At 42.4% G+C, this 20,324-nt stretch overlaps 1 protein-coding gene and 1 long non-coding RNA gene across 2 annotated transcripts; one reads left to right on the top strand and one right to left on the bottom strand.

Moving 5' to 3' along the window:
* Positions 1-4: 4 nt before the first annotated feature.
* On the bottom strand, positions 5-1,012 carry LOC118323254. Its single transcript, XR_004796485.1, has 4 exons — positions 784-1,012; positions 568-687; positions 338-382; positions 5-155 (listed from the first exon to the last, which is right to left on the bottom strand). It is a non-coding gene; the product is annotated as an uncharacterized LOC118323254 (long non-coding RNA).
* Positions 1,013-1,163: 151 nt separating this feature from the next.
* On the top strand, positions 1,164-19,678 carry LOC118323250 (serine/threonine-protein kinase/endoribonuclease IRE1-like). Its single transcript, XM_035655192.1, has 22 exons — positions 1,164-1,416; positions 6,618-6,738; positions 9,098-9,131; positions 9,308-9,380; positions 9,661-9,733; positions 10,897-11,019; positions 11,385-11,486; positions 11,568-11,829; positions 12,389-12,467; positions 12,830-12,989; positions 13,380-13,495; positions 13,615-13,809; positions 14,027-14,291; positions 14,395-14,485; positions 14,582-14,771; positions 15,062-15,161; positions 15,296-15,495; positions 16,061-16,208; positions 16,432-16,559; positions 16,960-17,083; positions 18,114-18,181; positions 18,273-19,678. Exons 1-22 carry the CDS (start codon positions 1,339-1,341, stop codon positions 18,837-18,839), a joined length of 3,297 nt encoding a protein of 1,098 aa, XP_035511085.1. The 5' UTR covers positions 1,164-1,338; the 3' UTR covers positions 18,840-19,678.
* The last annotated feature ends 646 nt before the right edge of the window (positions 19,679-20,324 follow it).

Genomic DNA, 20,324 nt, shown 5'->3' with positions numbered 1-20,324 from the left:
AATATTGTGTTTGTTGAAAAATGCTTTATTCATACAGGGCATGTGTTACATCATATAGAATAATAAAGTATGTCTTCGGGTTGAAAAACACATAACCCAAGAGTCATGATGCAACGTTTCCAGTAGTGCCTCTGTTGAGCATTGCAGTCCGATCTCTGCAGGGGAAAAAAAAATAAAACTACTGAGTAAATTCAGTTATTGAAACATTATCCATTAAAGACTTGATGTGGGTTATGTCAGATCTAAATTGTCTTCAGTGTTAAATCAGAAGTCTAACGCATTATGATCATCATTCATAAACATTACAAGATACTTTCTGCTCACTCGAGATACTTACTTTAATCCCATCTGCTGTTCCAGGAATCAATCCTCTCCTGCAATCCTGCAAATAAAAACATGTCTGAGTGAATTTATTGAACACACACCAGACAACAGACTGGTGTTTGTGGGTCAAGTCAGATTAAAATATGTTTACTTCATTTGCAAATCAGAAGTCTAACGCACGGAAATCATCATTCATGAACCCCAAAAAGGGAGATTAAGAGAGATTTTACAAGAAATACTCACCGTCATAGAATCAGAAGAGGCCTCGGCCAACCTTCATCTGAAAGTACGCCATCCTCCTGCCCACGTGTGGATGTGCAATCGCCTCAAAAACACCGCATCGATCCGGGTTTATTACCGGGCCTGTGGACAACACAACATATTGTTATTAACAGGAACATAATTCAATGCATTTGCCATTTGAGGTTGTAAAACTATTCAAAAGAAAGTCCAACTTACCAGCACATTCCCACGCCGGTGCGGCCTTGTCACATTGCTCCAATATTCACCTCCATACTTCAAACTAAGGGAAGTCATTTCTTCTGCAAACTCAAGTCGTGAACCACAACACCGCACCTAAACCGTGCACATAATGGGCTTCTTACAGCCATGTTAAATACAAACACTTCGAGTCCGACTGGTCTGGCTGGAGAAAGCATGCTCGCAAAAGGGAGGGGTTGGATTTGTGCAGAAAATGTCTCCCCCCGGATGTACTTTATACCACATCCGGTGTGTGTCGGCTCTTTTCTCATTGGCTCACACCGACTCTCCAGCTCCCCTCCTCCACTCGGTGTGGATATCTATCCCAAAGTCCAACCCCCACGATTTTCAGTTCAGGAAGAAGCGGATCTAACGTTGGGTACCCAAATGCCTCTTAACGTAACAGCGTTTTTAAAAAAAAAACCCTAACGTAACATCTTGGTTGTGAGCCAAAATCACGTTTTTTCCTATGTAGCCTTCGGCTGTCCGGACCAGCTGTCTGCCCCCCCCCACCCCGGTTTGAGACCAGATAATATGGACTGGATAGAGAGCAGTCGGACCCGGTTGTGGTGCGTTTTGGTGTTGCTGTGCTGCGCTGGTCTCCCACAAAAGGTAAGAGGGGCTAACTGGATAAAGCTAGCTTAAGTTAGATGATGAGCTCGGAGTTTTCTACCCGCTGAACGACACTTTTCACTCAAAGTTTTCTGCCTTCAGTCCCTTAAATACCACAGAGCCACCAAAAGCTAAGTTATTAGTCACGGGAAGAGCCTGTGTGTGTGTCTGTGTGCTGCGTGTTGTCAGAAAGTAGGCTAACATCAACGTTAGCTCGGTGGCTAAAAGGACTCGTTTTTCCAACTAATATGTGCTTCAGAAAGCCTGTAATTAACTCCAACAACGTTTCATTATGCACCTGAGAACATGTCTGATGCATCACTCCGGAAACATTTTCCTTCAGGTGAAATTAAAGATCAGATTTCCAGCTTCTTTCTAATCCAAATATGTGAGTAAGTAAGTAATGTAATTAAAAAAACCAAAAAAAAGCCTGTGAGGATTTGGTGTCCTTTCTCTCCAATCCTTTATTCATATGTTCAGCTCATCACCTCCCCCCAAGTGTCTCAGAATCAAACTAGTGAATTTAAAAAAAGCTAATTTAGTGTCAATATTGTTGAAAACTTAAGGTCCTCTGTACCCTTATTATGCAAACATCCTGTGTGAAAGGTTGCTGAGGCTTGATGAGATGCACATTTTCCTATATTTTTGCACGGTAACTCAACACTTCTTATCTTTTCAGTCGGCTGAGCAGAAGTTGCTTTCACATCAGCAGCCTCACAACTAATGATTCAGTGTTTGTGGCTCCTGCACACTGCAAACGCAAACTGTAAAAACAGAAAGATGCAAGAAAATGCGTGTCTCTGTGCTGAGGTAAAGCTTTTAAAGGATATTTCTCACCACTATCTGCCATCCACACTTGCATTTGACTTTTATACAAACTCCCCTCCCCCCCTCATTTGATTAGATCTCCACAGCCGTCTGAAGCCAGCAGGACAGATACAGTTATGTGTGCCTCATCCTTAGTCTCTAATTTATAAAGTTCCACACCAAAGCACAGCATTGTTCTGCATGATGAATCTTTGTGGTCGGGGTTGATTAAATCATCCACCACACAACCACACAAACATCTACGTTTCCGTGCACACCAACATGCAATATGATGCGATAAACAAACATTACGACTGTGAAGTACCAATTACCTTGCGAGGGGAAGGCTGGAATAAAATATAGATCTGGTCGTGCGTTATTGTGTTGTTTACCAAGGCGACCTGTGAACATTCAATGGGTTCCATATTATTGGTGTCTGGCACAAAAGGGGGAGCTAGATAACTGGCTGAAACTGAGACTGGTTCCTAGGAAGTCTCCAGGCTGAGACGCTAGCGACGAAGCTAGTAAAGCAGCAGAGCTAAGCAGCAGATTAAAGTAGCCTTTTAATCCCCTATCATGTCTCGGGTTCTTCTCTCAGCCCCTTAGACGGTCTGCTGGTGTCGTAGGGATACCAAATGATGACACGCTATCTATAGATTTTTACGTAAGTGTGTGTGTGTATGTGTGTGAGGGAGAGGAAGAGCTACGAATGAGAAGAGCAACAGAGAAAAGACTCGTATGTCTCTCTCTCTTCACTGTCTCTTTGTCACGGTTATTCTATTTTTAAAGCCAGCTGATTTTCCATTGTGAGGCAGATGTGTCAGGGACAGCAGCTAGTGCTTCGTCGCGCATTCTGTTCACACCTCGCTTGACAGTTTTCTCCCTTATAACACTAATATTCCGTATAAGACTTGTTACTGACTGAAAACTGCAATATGTCCCTCAGCTGTAAGTTGTCCCATTGCTCTGTCACTCTCACCATATTTTATATCCTTTGTGTGTGTGTGTGTGTGTAGAGGTGGTTCACATTGAACTAACACAGGTTGTTTTGCTCAAAAGGAAAGTTGTGATCTTACACTATCTTATCACAATGGTAGATTGGCTGCGCTTTGACTGATTGTCTGAACGAGGGGCCAACACGTGACACCCTCCCCGACTGAAGCAGCACCTTGCAGAGAGCAGCTGATAGACAGTGTTGACAAGAAAAGTGGCAAAGATGTTTCTCCACTGCTCTACATTACATTTTAAACAGTGAACAGTCATCTCCCAAAGGCGTAGGTCCTGTCTTATTCTGGTATAATTTAACTGTGGTATCTGAGTCTGTGAAGGAAGTCAAACGTCCCTAAGCCCGTTTCATCAGCATGCAGTCCTGAAGGGAAATGACTGCTTTTATGTAGGCCTTTTAAAACTGATGGATCACCAGTTCTTAATGCTGCATGGCTCACACTTCCTCATGTGCATAAAGGGATTTCTTAATAGAATTTCAAAGCATATTTTTGTTTACTCGAAGCTGTTGCTGCACTACACCCATGACAAGTTGCAAGGTGCGAGATATGTTATTATCCGAGTAGTATTTCTTGGTTCCTGTGTTGGTTTTTGTCTGCACCCAAGCTGCAAACATACTGCTTACTGATGCAGATGACTTGGTGGTAGGAGAGTGTTCCACTATTCAACATAAAAACCATAAGCTTTAGTTTAGGCCTAATTAATAAAGAGAGCTCAGGCCACAATATACAGGATGTTTTGGTGATAGTCTAGTCTCATCTACAAACATTAGTCTCACTGTTTTGAGGCCTTTTAAGGTCCATATTATGACTGAGTTAAAGTCATTAGAGTTTCCTTACATTAAAGATTCTGTATTTGCCTCTCTCTCCTGCATGTATCTCTTAATGATCACACGATAGCCTCTCTCTCACCCAGTAAGACAGCCAAACATGAGGTCCATTGAATCAGTGTTTCAGATGGCACCAGAGGACTTCATCATCCTGCTTGGTTGGTGATTTGATACTTCCCCATCCTGCTGATATCATATCAGGTATCTGCCTCTTTAAACCATGCCTGGCCTCATTGCAGACAAGAAAGTGAAGACCTCAGAACTTGCCAAGACTCTGCTTTCGTCCAGTTCTGTAGTATTATGTAACTCGCTTACGCAACAACTAAGCATTTCTGTGTTACACACAGAATGAGGAAATGAGAGGGAATGTCCTGACATTTAAGTTTTTAAAAAAGCTTTACGACAGACATAAATGTATGTAAGCTGGATATTCCTGAGGCCTCATGCTGTATGATATTCAACAGTTGCTGCATAACAGCGTCCATCCAAAACTCTGAGGCTAACAGATGTTAAGAAAGTTATTTGCTTGCGAAACCAAGAACCCTGATAGAGGTGACGGGGGGCCCGAAAACAAGTCGGTTATGATTCTCCCAGCACTGTTGTGTGTTGCATGTGAGTTTACAGCACAGTGGGAACAGTCACAGGTGCACAATATTGACACAAATACGTATAGGATGTGAGACTGCAGTAGGCAAATGTGAAACCTTCAGTTTATGGGGTTGTTTTGACCTTGGTTTCTGTTTGGTCAGTTAAGACACGCTAGTATTTCATTTTAAGTTAAAGCTGAAGAACTCAGAGGGAGAAAGTGATGCCAAGTTGTAAAGAAACCGCTTGCCCCTCTCAGGTTTGTCTCGCACGCGTCATCTTTTACGGCATTGGTTTTATTTGGAAACGCAAGCCAAGAGGAACAGCCTGAGTGACTCTGTGACGGCGGTTGCATTTGCTCTCCATACCACACGCCCAGCCCTGACTAACTGGTGGTTTGTTCATGTCTGACCTAAGAGCACTTCAACCCCCCTCCCCTCCTCATCTCCCTCAAAAGTGGCCAAATGCTCAGAAGAGTGTGGTAGTAATTATAGATTGGTAATCTGCTTTATATGTGGGGGCTGTTTGCACTGCCCCCAGGGAGCTGTTCAGGGGGATTAGTCCGAGATGTGGATCAATATTGCTGTGGTTCAGAAGGGGAGTAAGGACTGTCCTGCTCAGACTCCTGTGGCAAAGATGGAAGGTTTAGTGGCATCCCCAGATTAATAATAATTCCCAAACAATAAGTCGATAAGAAATCAATTAAAACAGTTCTTCCTAACTCTTTTAGTTGATAAAGCTCATGTCTACCAGTTGCATATAATCTTCAAGAAGAACAGCTCATATCAAAGTACACAGGCTGGTCAGGCTGAGTTCATAGGGTCGTCTCGGGTTTGGAGGGAAGTCAGAGCTTTCAGCCACCCCTACTGGACCTCTTCCTGCACATTGGTGCCAAAAACCACAAGAAGCCCACTGCTTGGTTATCAGACTGGCGTTTTTAGAATTCCATAGTGGGTGAATGGAGCAAACATCACCCACAGTGCTGTTAATTCTGGCATAAGCCAAGTCATGAGGCCGGGTCGTTAGGCTGCTGTCGTGGTTATGGGTTCAATTGTTTTAACTGGATTTGCTGCATTTTTCTTCGCTTTTCCTTCCACTGAGTTGTCTCTCTTATGTCATTTTAATCAACCAATCCAAGTATTCCCATATCTGTTCATGTCCCTCCATGTTTCTGAGTGGGAGTAAAAGGTTCTGGAAAGAAGGGTTCCCATATGGCCCGTCAGCCCACTATTCATCTGTGCAGAGAGGAGTTGAACCACTCTCTTCATTCAGTTCATTGTCAAATCCGTTTTAAAAAAGCCAACCTTTTTATGTGGCGTGTTGTGCGATAGCATGAAAGTTTAGAACGTGCACACGTGCTCAGCCCATGCCCAGTCTGTTTACCTTCCACCACGTTGCAACCCTCGGCCCGTGCTGTTACTTTGAACTGTGAGCGCTCATCCAGCACCCTGCCCTCTGTTACCTAGCTAGTCAGTCCTCCTCCTAGTTTGTTGAGCTGTCCTGACCTGTAAGGTATTGATTTGAAGTTTACTCATTTGTGAAGCAGTCCTGCTGGCAGTGTGGCACCTTGAGAGTAACTATACCACCAAAAGGCTAACTGTACTGAGGTGATGATGAGAACAGGCCCCTCTTTTTTTTTGAACATACAAAGACCAGATTGCTTCATATGAGTGTGTGAATAATTCCATTAGCATGCTGTAATTTCAACATCATTTTTGTACCAGGTGTGTGTGTGAGGAATAAGTAATATGTCTGATTAGTAGCTGAAGCCATTATTTACAGCCTCAATGCAGGAGCACAACATGTTGACCATATCCGTGCTCACACATGCCTGCGTGCTAATGCCTGAGTTTATTATGCTATCACTTTGATTCATGTGCACTATACACGTGTGTGATATTTTTAGTGCTTATTAGAGATGTGATTGTTTGTAGTGATTTTGATTTTTTTTGTGTGTGTGTGTGTGTTTCTGTAGGGATTTTGCAGTGCTAGCACAGTTTCCCTTCCTGAAAGCCTGCTCTTTGTGTCCACCCTGGATGGAAACCTGCACGCTGTTAGCAAGAAGTCAGGCTCTATCAAATGGACCCTGAAAGAAGGTAAGAGGAGAGGAGCAGAGTCGAGTGTAACTCTTGTCAACTTTTTCTTTGCATGCCTTTTACTCGAGGCACAGTTCCTTATTCAGGTTACATGCTGAATAAGGAACTTTTGTGTGTTGCCACAGGGAAAACGTGTTAATTTGTGTCATGAGAGGTGTAGTAGAACACAACAATAAGACCGTATTTAAGTTTAGAATTTAACAAATGTGGGCGGCACATGTGAAACTTTGATGCCATATCAATGCTTTGCCACGTGACGAGTTGGTCTATTGATCTTATTTATAGGAACCTCTGTGATTCTGTGATCCTAATGTAAACAAAAGGGTGTCCACACAACTAAATTTTTTTTCTTTTCTCTTTCCTTATCTGTTGTGTTGTATCTGAAGCTGCTGTAGTGAGTGAATTCTATTAAGTCTATTTTATCTTATGTTAAAACAAAGGACTTGGATGCCTTACCACCCCTCATAGTAGACTAGGAATAGGAATTAAACCTAAATTGACCTAAAATCTCTTACTTGAACTCTGATTATTTAAAGGCAGATACCTGTAATTAATCTGGCCAAAAAATACTTATTTATTTATACTTTATACTTATTCTTCTTTGGTATTATTAGACTAATAAGAAATGGGATTAAGCTGAGGAAAACGCTGTGAGATGTCGTTAGGCATGGAAACTGGGTAATTATTAACTGAGAGAGGGGCAAATATAGCCTGTAATCAAGGTCAGAGGGGGCATGGCTAAGCAACTTTGCTGCAGTATCACCTGCATACGCAGCATGTACTATGGTTACCATGTTAATGTAGGCACTATACACTTGGGACTTACATTAGATAAGATACACTGAAAGGTTATTGGAAAACCTGTAAAAGCTGTGAAAAAGAAGCATAGTATGATAATCGAAGGTGTTTCCTGTTCTCATACATTTTCCCACATTTTCAAGGCTCACCAAATTTTTCTGACAAAGTAAAATTGGTGTGTTTTGAACCTGCGAGTCCTGGTTAGGTCCAACTAATACCCAAGTCATTAATAATCTGAGGCAGAGGCTGCTTCCTCCGCATCATCTGTTTTTCTGGAAGAGCTGTTGAATATAAATTTGATCAGTTCTGTACCAGGCTCCGCACACCTGTTGTTGTGCTCCAGTCGGGCAACTGTACTCCCACGTAATGAGGGGGAAGCATAAATCTTTTCCCTGGACCAAGACAGTACGGCTCAGCCCACATGCATATCCTCTCACTGTTTGCTTGTCGCGCTGTGTTGACTTTGCAAACATGTATTTGCACCGTACGTCCGCCAACCAGAGTTACCGTCTTTCTAGGCAACATAAACAACCATTGTTTCCTCGCCACCCTCTGCAATTACACATAATGAATGCGGGTGCATCTTGAATACAAAAGTCACTGACCACCTTCAAGTAATCCTACGCCTCCCCCCCCCCCTGCTATTGTTGACCCCTTCGGGCACCTCCACCATCTGGTCCACGCCCTGTATGTTCACACTGCAGGGAGGTGTGTGTTTGTCTAGTAGCAATGAAAGTTTGGGCTTCACACTGTGTCACTTATGTTAGAGAGCTATTGTAGTGGTTTAACCTTCTACATTATTGCTGATCAGTTTTTTTTCATCAAAATCAACTTGCAGTGACTTTGAACATGGACTCACTTGAAAGATGCCTAGCCTAAACACAACAGTAACCTAACTTTAATAAAAAAAAGTAGACAAGAACTTCAGTGAATCATGTTATTTAAGTTAATTTTCATTCCCTGCTGAATGAATGCTAATAGCTGCTCAGAGGCAGCAAAATGGTGGGCAGTAATGAAAAATTTATGAAACTTCAACGTAAATCGGCTTAAATATGCAAAAACAGACGATGGTCCTTTTAAGCACATGTCCTTGAGGGCCATTTTAATGGATGAAAATCCGTAACATGGCCAGAAACATTTACCATGTAATTCTTACATATTTATTTCCAACATTTAAATACAGAACAAACTTTTTTTTTTTTTTCCACTGTATCTGGACAACAGCGAAATCTGCTTCCTGGACCAACCGTTGGACCAACCTTTAATCATTGTCTTAGATTATTTGGTGTCCATAGTACTTTTTTATATGATGTCATTAAAGAATCTTTTTTATGTTATTACATGCTAGTCTTGAAAAAGCTGTTTGCAGGCATGACTGTTTGCCTTGCATGTTTGCCCCAAGGGAATTTGTTTTCATTTGGACTTTGTGTTCTGTGTTCAGTCGAATGTCACCAATATTCATGTCATTCTCTTCCTCTCTTTCTCTGGCCATGCTTTGCAATGTTGGTTAATATTCTCGTCAGTCCTGAATTGCGTCTTGTCTCTTTTTCCCTCCTCACAGATCCAGTTCTTCAGGTCCCCACACATGTGGCAGAGTACGTACCTTTGAGTTGTTTTTCCGCATGGGTGTATATATCCTTGTTCACTGCACCTGTCTGTAACAAAAGATGGTGAATGCAAATGGATATGGTAACCTGTTGAGCTTGTCTTTTCTGTCACTCCCTTTACTGGTCTAGAGATTGTAATGCATCTTCTTACATTTTTTCTCTAGACCAGCCTTTCTGCCTGACCCCAATGATGGCAGCCTGTATTCTCTGGGAGGAAAGAACAACGAAGGCCTCACAGTAAGAGGAAATAATTTAATCACAAACTACAATCTACCCGCTTTTTTAAATTTATTTTAAGAAACACTGCTCAGTTCCCTGTTCTATAGAAAAATGTGTCCTCTCACCATATGTATGTGTGTGTGTGTGTGTGTGTGTGTGTATAAGGCATGCTGAAATCGTGCACTGTCACACTGAAGTTACAGCTGTGGTGGTGCATGCGACTTGCTTCCCGTATATTGTCAAAGCACACAGCATGTTGTGATTATCTAATGTTCATTCATTCATTTTTCTCAAACAGAAATTACCGTTCACTATCCCTGAGTTGGTCCAAGCTTCTCCCTGTCGCAGCTCTGATGGAGTGCTTTACATGGGTAATATTATATTACACCTTTTTAAATAAACGCATTGTTACGTAGTTTCCTTATCCATAAACATGTCACCTAAATGAGCTGGTTTTATCTGGCTTTAACCGAATAGCTTATTCTACCTTTCGATTCCACTCAACCCGCTGTCGCAGCCTTTGCTCATTTGAATTTACAACAGTTAACAGGGGAAAGGTAATCTACCATAGTGACTGCTTGTCTTTGTTTAAAGGGAAGCGGCTGACATTTGGCTCCCTGCAGTCATTATCAGCTAGGCTTTTGTTTTCATTCAACTGAGGCTGCTGCTGGCACAAAGCATATTTGAGATTCAAAGGTCTGAAAGTGCTACAGATTCAAATTCTCGCTCTGTAAATCTGTTGATGTATGAATCTTTTTTGCCAAGTATAGTTTACAGCATATGCAAATGCATATGCGTTGTTTTGCACAGTTTATACCCTACCTCAATAATAAAAACAAAAACAAAAAGATTATATAATTTGATAAAGAGAAGAGAATAAAAAAAAAAGAACTCTTTATCTCATTGTTAATAAGATTTGAGAAAAATCATATTGTGACCCCAGTATCGTGAATTGTTTGGAATCGGGAGTTGAGTGTATCGTTATATCCCAAGTTTGAAGGAACTATCAGGCTAAACCCTCCTCCTTCATCATCTGGTTGTTTTTTAAACGAAGCAAACACTCACTGATTGTTTTTTGCTATGATTAGGATATTACTGCCACTCCCTGCATTGACATGGTACAAGATGCCCTTACAAAGAGAAAGCCATGATGGGTTTGCAGTTTAATTATAGAATGGCAACACCCATCGCTGGCAAGAATCAATGGCTGCATGTTGTTTTGCTTGACTGGGCTTGGCACCAGTGCATCCTTTTGGTCAGTTTGACAATTTCCTGTAAATTTTCCAGTGAAATGTTTTTTAGACCGGCCACAATCACAAATTTGTCTTATTAATCATTAGACCCTCAGTTCTGTTAAGTGAAAACCACCACAAAAAGCCAATTTATACACACATGTATAGAGTAGAAAAGCAGGATTAAGTAAATACAGAACATACAGAGAGTGAAAAATATGAATGCTTTTTTCAGGAGCCTCATAAATGCTGTTATCATGGCAGAGGTAAATCATTTTGTTTTCATATGGGCTCGTGTACAGGTAAGAAGCAGGACCTGTGGTATGTGGTGGACCTGTTGACTGGTGAGAAACAGCAGACTCTGACGTCCTCCTTCGCTGAGATGCTGTGTCCGTCCTCATCCCTTCTCTATCTGGGACGCACAGGTAAAAACAAAACCAATCCAGAAACACAAGCTCAGCTATTTTCTTTCCCAACCTGGCCAGCCTTATCTTGGTCAGATTATCACTGCAGCCCATCCCATTCGATTTGTTGATTTTAATCTGGCTAATTAACAGGCCTATTTGTCTTGCATGCTCTCCTCCCCAAGTGTTGGCAAACCCTTATTTACCTACGGCTCATCTCTTCTGCTGTCCCCACCTTTGCCTCAACAAGACCAGCTCCCATTGTGTCGCCACAGTGCTTTAGGCTGGAAGTGGAACAATAATTGTAGACCTAGATACTCCACGTCTGGCTTTTGTGTATGCTAGATAAGGTGTGAACATGCCCTTGTTGTTCTTATCCCTGTTAGAGTATACCATCACCATGTATGACACCAAGAGCAGAGAGCTGCGCTGGAATGCCACCTATTCTGACTACGCCTCCACCCTTCCCGACGACGACACCAAATACAGTAAGACCGTTAGACACGCTGGCTCTTCTCTTCTGTTGTGTCTGACCGATGATGCCAATTTGCTCTTTGGTTCCCCCACAGAGATGGCTCACTTTGTGTCCAACGGCGACGGCCTCGTGGTGACCGTAGACAGCGAATCAGGAGACGTTCAGTGGGTGCAGAACTATAACTCGCCAGTGGTGGCCATGTATATCTGGCAGCGAGAGGGGCTCCGCAAAGTTGCCCACACTAATGTGGCCGTGGAAACCCTGCGCTACCTCACCTTCATGTCTGGAGAGGTTGGCCGCATCACCCAGTGGAAATACCCATTTCCTAAAGAGAAGAAACCTAAAAACAAGTTCATGTAAGCAGACTGAGTGGAATGAGTCCCTCCTTTTTTTGTCAATGTCCACTTTTATAGGCTTTTATATTTATGATTGTTTCTACTATAACTAGAATACCATTTGGGGGAAACACATTGGCCAACACTTTTCTAAACGTGTTGGAACATTCTCCCCATTAATAACAGGCGCATAAATTACTGAAAGCCTGAAATCAAGGTATTGTTTTGTAAGATGTGAGATTGCTTAATGATGGGATGGAGTCTCAACACGTAATAACTAACAAGTGGGTGCTGACAGGCCTGGTTTCAGCTCTGGTTTCACACTAGAGTACTGTTTTTTTTTTTTTTTTATATATTGTGTTTACACCTGCTTCTGCTGGAAAGGACTAACAGGGCTTTCAGTGGTTGAACCTCTCTGAAAGTTTTGCCTATTTACAGAGATGATGGGAAACTCTGATAGTTCTCCATTTTGAATCGGTAATGGTACATACACTCCAGATCTTAATAAGTTTAGTATGAAATGACAATACTTTAAAATAAGCAGGCAATTGGTTTACTGTGCTTTTTTCCCCCTTTTCAGGGCCACGTTGTATGTGGGTAAATACTCCACCAGTCTGTATGCCTCTGCCTCCCTGGTGCACGATGGAGTCACTGTGGTGGTGAGTGACAGTTACATGTATATCTTCATTTAGGCAAAAATGAATTCCTTATCAGTAAGATACCAACAAAAAGGTTTGCCGTTAAAATGTGTGCAAAGGTACTTGAACATTCCCTGCAGTACTCTACTTGTTTTATTGTTTGTTAATCAGCCTACATTTTTGGTTAGTGGTTTCCAGGTATGCAAGTGAGTTTGCAAGAATACATCCTGTTCTAGTTGTGTTTTGGCTTGCCCCAGCTCAAGTCACTTTGCCTTTCTGGCCCGTTTTTAAGTTTTTTTTCTTTTTGTAATCCTGTGAGGCAGGAAATTCATCTGAATTCATCTGAATTTCCTGTTTGTGTGCGCGTGTGTGTGTGCGCACAGCCTCGTGGCAGCACATTCCCCATGCTGGAGGGTCCTGACAGCCAGGAGACTGCGGAGGACAAGGAGTGTGTCATCACACCCAGCACCAGTGTCAAGTTCAATGCTGCGCTCCGGGAGAGAAACCGTATGAACTTCATGAGGAACTACCTGCTGCTTATAGGTGCGTCATCAGTATATAAATCACAACTTAATATCTCAAATGAGATACTCTGATTAATTTCCTGGTAAAGTGCGGGAGAGTTTCAGGTCCACCTCATAAAAAGGAAGTCTCGGTTTCACTAACAATTTATGCACTAAGAAACTCTTGGTACTTTTTACCACAAGTCCAGTGCCTTGAATGGGCCCCTGTGCCTGAGACTGCCCTCTACTGGATGATAAAATGAATCATGTGAATATAAGTTTATAACCTTTTTAAAGCGTTTCCTTGCTATTTAAACAGAAACCTATAAATACTAAAAGTATCACGACTGAAATCAGTGGTGTCATTTTCTATCTCTGATTCTGATGATAATGATGATGATTAACATGTTCACTCATTTCTGCATTTCAGGTCATCATGAGACACCCCCCGAAGCTCACACCAAGATCCTGGAGAAGTTCCCTGACAGCTTCCCTCGCAACCAAGGCAACGTCATCCCACCTACTACTGACAAGAAAGTTGAGGAGGTGTGTGTGTGTGATTCACAAGATATTTTTGTTTAGAAGAATTTTCAGCTATCAAAACATTAAAACATCAACATCAAAACCGCAGATTTCCTTACTCTCTTCCTCTCACCATATTGCAGAAGGTGAATGACAGTGGCATGGATGATGGCCCCCCTTCTCCTCTGCCTGGAACATCTATCCAAGAACCTGGGACCAGTGGTCGCACTGTACGTCCAGAGGCCCCTGTGGACACTATGCTCAAAGACATGGCCACCATCATCTTCTCCACTTTCCTCCTGGCTGGCTGGGTGGCGTTTATGATTACCTACCCCAAAGTAAGTTGAACAGCACCACCTAGTGGACTGTTGAGTGCCTGCAACTACCTAGTGGTTACGGAAAATCTTTCATATGTAGAAACAAGACTGTAAGTGTCAAGTGCTGAATAGACTCTGCAATATCAAAGAGTTGGATGGATCAAACAACATACTGACAACTTCATAAAGAGTTTTAATATTCTCAAAGTCTCACACTTAGTCTCCTCTCTCACCACAGAGTGTTCACAAGCAGCAGCAGCTGCAGCACCAGGAGTTCCAGAGGCAGATGGAGGAGAGGTTGGAGCTGCTCCAGAGACAGCAGCCGTTCCCCCCTGCAGACGTGGGCCTGGGCTTGGTCCCAGAGGGCGACTATCTGGAGGTGGCCCGCACTCGCTCCGAATGCTCAGACCACAGCAGCCCCAACGTCACCCCCCGAGCCTCCAACCACTCCAACCTGTCCGTGTCTGAGCTGGGAAGCTCTGCCAATGAGCATGAAGATGGAGGTAAGGACTTAGAAATGTTAAGATTACATTTCAATCACTCTTTGTTGGTGCTTGTTTAACATTTGAGTAACATTTTTAACCCAGTGCCTGTTTGTCTTATCAGAGGAAGACTCCAATATTGTCAGAGTGGGCAACATAACTTTCCGTCCCAAAGAGGTCCTGGGTCACGGTGCTGAGGGCACCATTGTGTACAAGTAAGTCTGAGCAACCAGTCAACAATTACTCATCATTGAATTTGTAAAGTACTGAAGAAATATCACAATGTTGTACTTCCATTGTTTCTCCACAAGGGGTCAGTTTGACAACCGTCCAGTGGCGGTGAAGAGAATTCTCCCTGAGTGCTTCAGCTTTGCAGATCGGGAAGTCCAGCTGCTGAGGGAGTCCGACGAGCACCCAAACGTCATCCGCTACTTCTGCACAGAGAGGGACCGTCAGTTCCAGTACATCGCCATTGAGCTGTGTGCTGCCTCACTTCAGGAGGTAATTAAGCACCTTTTCCAAGTCAAGTCGAGTTAATTGTGTAGCATTTTGGTGATCGCAGCCCAGTTTTAATTGGTGTTTCCTTCACGATGCGTTACCTTTTTTGTGTCATTAGCATGCAGTTGTACTGTGAGTGTAAGTGTACCATGGGATGTTTTGTAAATTGATTTAATTTCACAGTTCAACTGTAAGTGTAGGAAATAGCCGGTATTCTTTTTTGTGGTGCACATCCTCAATTGTTTTTGTTATTACTATGGGACTTCCCTAATTGTGGTCTTCCGTCTTTCTAGTATGTAGAGAGGAAGGATTTTGACCGTCATGGACTAGAGCCAGTTATGCTTCTTCAGCAGACCATGTCAGGACTGGCCCACCTGCACTCTCTCAACATAGGTATCCATCGCTGAATACAATTTGAATACAAACACAACACATTGTTTTTATTATTATTGTCTGTTTTGTATTGCTAGACAATATCCACATCACTGAAGTAACTGACAGCTTGTGGTTGTCTTCTTTTCCTTCAGTTCACAGAGACCTGAAACCCCACAACATCCTTGTGTCCATGCCCAACGCCCACGGTCGGGTCCGGGCCATGATCTCAGACTTTGGTTTGTGTAAGAAGCTGGCAGTGGGCCGCCACAGTTTCAGCAGAAGGTCTGGGGTGCCGGGCACTGAGGGCTGGATCGCCCCCGAGGTTCTCAGTGAAGACTGCAAAGACAACCCGGTGAGTCAGTGGTCGCGTAGCAGCTCTCCTAGGTGGCTTAAATTATGTTGGGTGTCAGAATTGACAACAGAAACACAAAATGATTGGCCAATTAAAGAACATGTTGGAGTTGACAGAGCTCACTGAAACATAACGGCATCTAATGGACTCCTGAGAGTGGGTTTGTTCCAGAAAAATAAAAACATTCCACCGTGGCTCACTGGCCATCATTTTCACAGTTAATGTACATACTGGCATATTGTCAATAGGAAAAAATGAACAACAAAAATAAATAATGTCAATAATGCACCATCATAAGACTCTGACCTGTTGATAATTCCTGAATAAGAGCAGTTTGTGCTTGTTTATTCACGCCAGGCAGAACAGACTGACTAAAATGCACACAAGAACCCAACCCAACCCAACCCTCCACATCTCTCTAAATTAGAGACATACCAAACTGTTTGCGATGAATATACATGCCATTACACCCCCACTGTACACAGATTTTGTTGGTGGTGAATGTGTTTTTATTATATACCACACTGACTTCCTCCATCCTTTATTCTTCTCTTGTCCCTTGCAGACCTGCGTTGTTGATATCTTCTCTGCTGGTTGTGTGTTCTACTACGTGGTGTCTCAGGGAAGTCACCCCTTTGGCAAGTCTCTGCAGAGGCAAGCAAACATCCTGCTGGGCACATACAGCCTCGACCATCTGCAAACAGACAAACATGGTGAGGACTAAAGTTTCTTCTGTTTCCTATAGTGTACAACAATAGGGTAGTTATCTAGATCAGTACAGGCAGGTAGAGGGTGGTGTGGATTATTGTGTGATTGGTTGTAAGAAGAGTTTAGTACAGCTGTGCAGATTGTTATTTGATGACAAAATGGAAATAATTTACAGTTTTGTTAAGTGAAAAAACACATGTCAAAACCAGCATGTTTGTCATTTTTCAGGGGACATTGTAGCCAGAGATCTAATCGAGCAGATGTTGAGCATGGAGCCCCACAGGAGGCCTTCAGCTGAGAGTGTACTCAAACACCCTTTCTTCTGGAGCCTGGAGAAGGAGCTGCAGTTCTTTCAGGTCAACTTTTGTTTTTTACTTATTTGACAATTTAACTGCTCATTGTAAAGATCACACGTTCTGGCTTCCTCCGATGTGGTTTAAAACTCTGCTTACTCAAACCACATCTTAAGCAGCGAAAAGAGCTGATACATGGCAATGTTAACTCCAAATGCTTGTAGGATGTGTGAAAACCACCGTCAGTTTGTTTTTACAGCCACATAGGAACTTACAGAACTAAGATGTGCTGTATAATAGATTTATCGTTCATATCCAAACACTCAGGCGACTGTGCTTGCACCCTCATTGGTGCAAATGGGACCCATTCAATTCTAAATTAAGTGTGTTATGTTCTGAATGAGAATAACACTGCCTGGCATATTAGTGGAAATGTACTGACGTTTTTTGTGGTTGCTTGCAGGATGTGAGCGACAGAATAGAAAAGGAACCGCTGGACGGACCAATCGTGAGGCAGCTGGAGAGAGGAGGGAGGGCTGTTGTCAAGGGTGACTGGAGAGAGCACATCACAGTGCCACTGCAGACAGGTATAAGAGCTGGCATGTCAAATACAAGCTCCTGGTGTCGCCTGTTCTAAAATAGTCTTCTTGTTTCTTATGTTGGTTATAGTATAGCATTACACAAATTGACTCAATTCACTTTAGAGCTAGCTGGAGAAATACTTTGAGGTGTGATGTATATTGCACTCAATGCTGAATCCTGTCACAACACAATAATGCAGTGGGTGGTTAAGTAAGCCTGCTGCTTCCTGTCTGCATTGCCACCCTCTGAGTAGCTGGTTCTCTTAGAACTTTTAGTTTTATTGACCAGACAAAGGTTTTGATGGCAGAAAGACCTAAATGAGATAAATGTGAGATTATGTGCATGGTATATTAATAATAGAGTATACAGGTATAACAAGAGTTTACAACTTTTACAAACAGTTACCCTTATAAAACTAGCTAATAATACTTGTACTTGCTATATTTTTTGTCATTCACTTAGAGTAGGTCACCAGGGGCCAGATGCATAGGCATTCTTTTTGTCAGATTTATAAGGCTATTTATGCCACATTAGGCATGATTAGGCTCAAGTGTAAATAACAGATGAAATTCATCATTCATAAAACAAAAACAAAAAAAACATGTTTAAAAATGTACCTTTGATTGACATTTTACAGAATGCTGTGTAGACATCAGAAATAATAACACAATCAGTGATGTTATCCACTTAAATCACCTGCAGCTATCTCTAGAATACACTGTGTACGCCTCATCTGAGTCTGTTTAAGGTGACACATTTATTTTATAAATGCCAGTTAATATTTGGGTGATGGCGTATGCATGGTTTACTGTATACATCTGGCCCCAGATGTTGTTTTGTTCTCACTTCTCTGTTCTAGTATTTCCAGAACTGCACTGATTAGTCCAACTTTGGATACTTCAGTAACAAGCTAAAATTTAAAAAAAGCTGCATCATTTCAGGATTTCCTGTTTACTGGTTCCTTGTTGGACAATGAACAGGGATTCACTCTGTGGTTGATGAACATTGAGTTTTATTTTTCTCTTTCTTTGGTAGATCTGCGGAAATTTCGCTCCTATAAGGGTGGGTCAGTCAGAGACCTGCTACGTGCGATGAGAAACAAGGTAGGAGCGTACTACTCATGTTTTGTTTAAAAAAAATTAAAATAAAACTGGTCTTTCCTGTTGGACTTAACGCTTGACCTTCCTCCAACAGAAACACCATTACCGAGAGTTGCCTGCTGAAGTACAGGAGACTCTGGGCTCCATCCCTGATGACTTTGTCTCCTACTTCACCTCCCGCTTCCCCCACCTCCTCATGCACACCTACCTGGCCATGCGGACCTGTGCATCTGAGAGGCCATTCCTGCCTTATTACTCCCCTGCAGAGCAGCTTGCAAAAACACAAGCCCAGTACACATATTTTGGGCCACAGAGACAAAATGAGTCATGCACTCAACACCTGCCAACACACACATCATCACCCTCCTCACAACCCCAGGAACCTACACATTCTTCACAGCCTGTGCAGGTCTCTCACACAATCCCTGCAGAGTCAGTGCCCCGTACATCACCAGATGAGCCTGCATCCTCACATTTGCCAGTTCAGACAGTGCAGCCGGGAGCGCCAGCACTGTCCACACAGACTGACTTACACATTGAAGCAGTGAACCCCACATTTGCCTCAGAATCACCTACAGATCCTCTCAGACAAACAGAATCCAGTCCATCTGAGAAACACACTCTGCCAGATTCTTCTACACTGAGCAGTGAACCAGTGTGAACTGGACCAGAGTCAGGTGGACCCAGCACAGAGGGGAGCAACGCCTTCGAGAGTGGACACAGAGTGGGACTCAATTGCTGCACCGTGAGCTGGTGAGGACCAGGCCTGCAGTGCCTGGGATCCACTGCCGGGTGCAGCGGTTGCACCCTTAGTTAAGTGCCTTCTGCTCACCTGGGTTAACATGTTCCCCAACAGAACCGTCCACAAGTCTGTCTCTGCCTCAAGGAACTCGGACAACCAACAGGGTGTTGTTGAACATTATCTTGTAGCAGGACTGAGCAAAGAGAATTTTTTTTTACTTTATAATGGCATGTTTGAAAATGTGTTTGTCCCAAAAATATTTGGCCTCTATTGTGGGAAACATGTCTGGATGTTGTTGAACACTTGGGTAGTTTTATTGTGCAATGTTGTATTTCTGAGTGAGCCTGTTCACTGCACAGATACTGTATGTATATTTTTGTATAGACTGATTCAGAATTTGGATCATTGATGATAAATCATTTAATGTGGCCGATGTGCCTTTTTTTTTAAATATCACTGTGCTGTATGGGTACAGATCTATAAAATTAACTATGCTAAATGTGCTTGATTCCAGTTAATGCTGCTAGACTGCTTCTCTTTTGTCAATCAATTGTGCTGACGCGATAAGAGTGGACTGTTCCAAAGGGTGTTCAGGGTGGCGTCTGAATACAGTAGGTAATTTTATTCTATGTGATTATGCAGTCAAAAATGAGATTAGAGGTCAGGCTGCAGAACTCTCATGTAAAATAACTTTTTAAGGGTGTCAAACGTGATTTAATGACTTGCACATTAAATTCTATTTTTTTTTTATACTAAAATTCCGTGTGTTTATTGATTGCTGCATCTCACGGTGGGGGAATCGGGAAAATATGGATATTTAGCACCTATTCAGTTAGTTGCAGTCTGCTACCTCAATGCTAGATGCCACTAAATCTTACACACTGGACCTTTTTAATTCAGGTAAATAAAGCAGGAACTGCCTAAAAGGACCAGCACAGTAACACAGAGCCAGTTTGTGAATCATTGCATCCTCTCCAAGTCACACTCTGACACACATTTAATATATCTAAACCCAGACTTGTATGTCGGGATGTAAACCAGTTAAATAATAAATAATATGGAATAACTAAAATGCATTTCAGTCTGAAAGTAACAGTTAAATGAACAGTCAAACATCAAGGGAAATAGGCTGCATATGAGAAGATCAATGTGGGTTTAATCTGTACATTGTTAACAGAACTTTGCTCAAGGACTGTAGCTAAAACAGGACCCAGTGGAAGTTGTCGGTAAGGATGCTTCACACCTCCTTTTTATTTAGTGTCTAAAACAGGTTCAAGAAAATGTTTTCCTGATGAAGGATTAAAACTGTCAACACCCAGTGACTTGACCTGCTGGGCCTATTCTGTTCATACTGGCGTTTATTGTTGGATTATCTGGTACAATCAGTGAACACATTGTTAAGTC

The sequence above is a fragment of the Morone saxatilis genome, unplaced genomic scaffold (assembly GCF_004916995.1).
Source record: "Morone saxatilis isolate NCDOM2014 unplaced genomic scaffold, NCSU_SB_2.0 Contig14, whole genome shotgun sequence".
Taxonomy (NCBI): domain Eukaryota; kingdom Metazoa; phylum Chordata; class Actinopteri; family Moronidae; genus Morone; species Morone saxatilis.
Note: the sequence above shows the minus strand (reverse complement) of the source record. Positions and strands in the feature narration are given on the sequence as shown.

Bases quoted from the DNA above. Each gene is read 5' to 3' on its own strand.
- LOC118323250 (XM_035655192.1), top strand. From the start codon at position 1,339: ATGGACTGGATAGAGAGCAGTCGGACCCGGTTGTGGTGCGTTTTGGTG. The intron at 9,734-10,896 runs GTAATATTATAT...GCTCGTGTACAG, and splicing joins TGATGGAGTGCTTTACATGG to GTAAGAAGCAGGACCTGTGG. The intron at 16,209-16,431 runs GTGAGGACTAAA...GTCATTTTTCAG, and splicing joins TCTGCAAACAGACAAACATG to GGGACATTGTAGCCAGAGAT.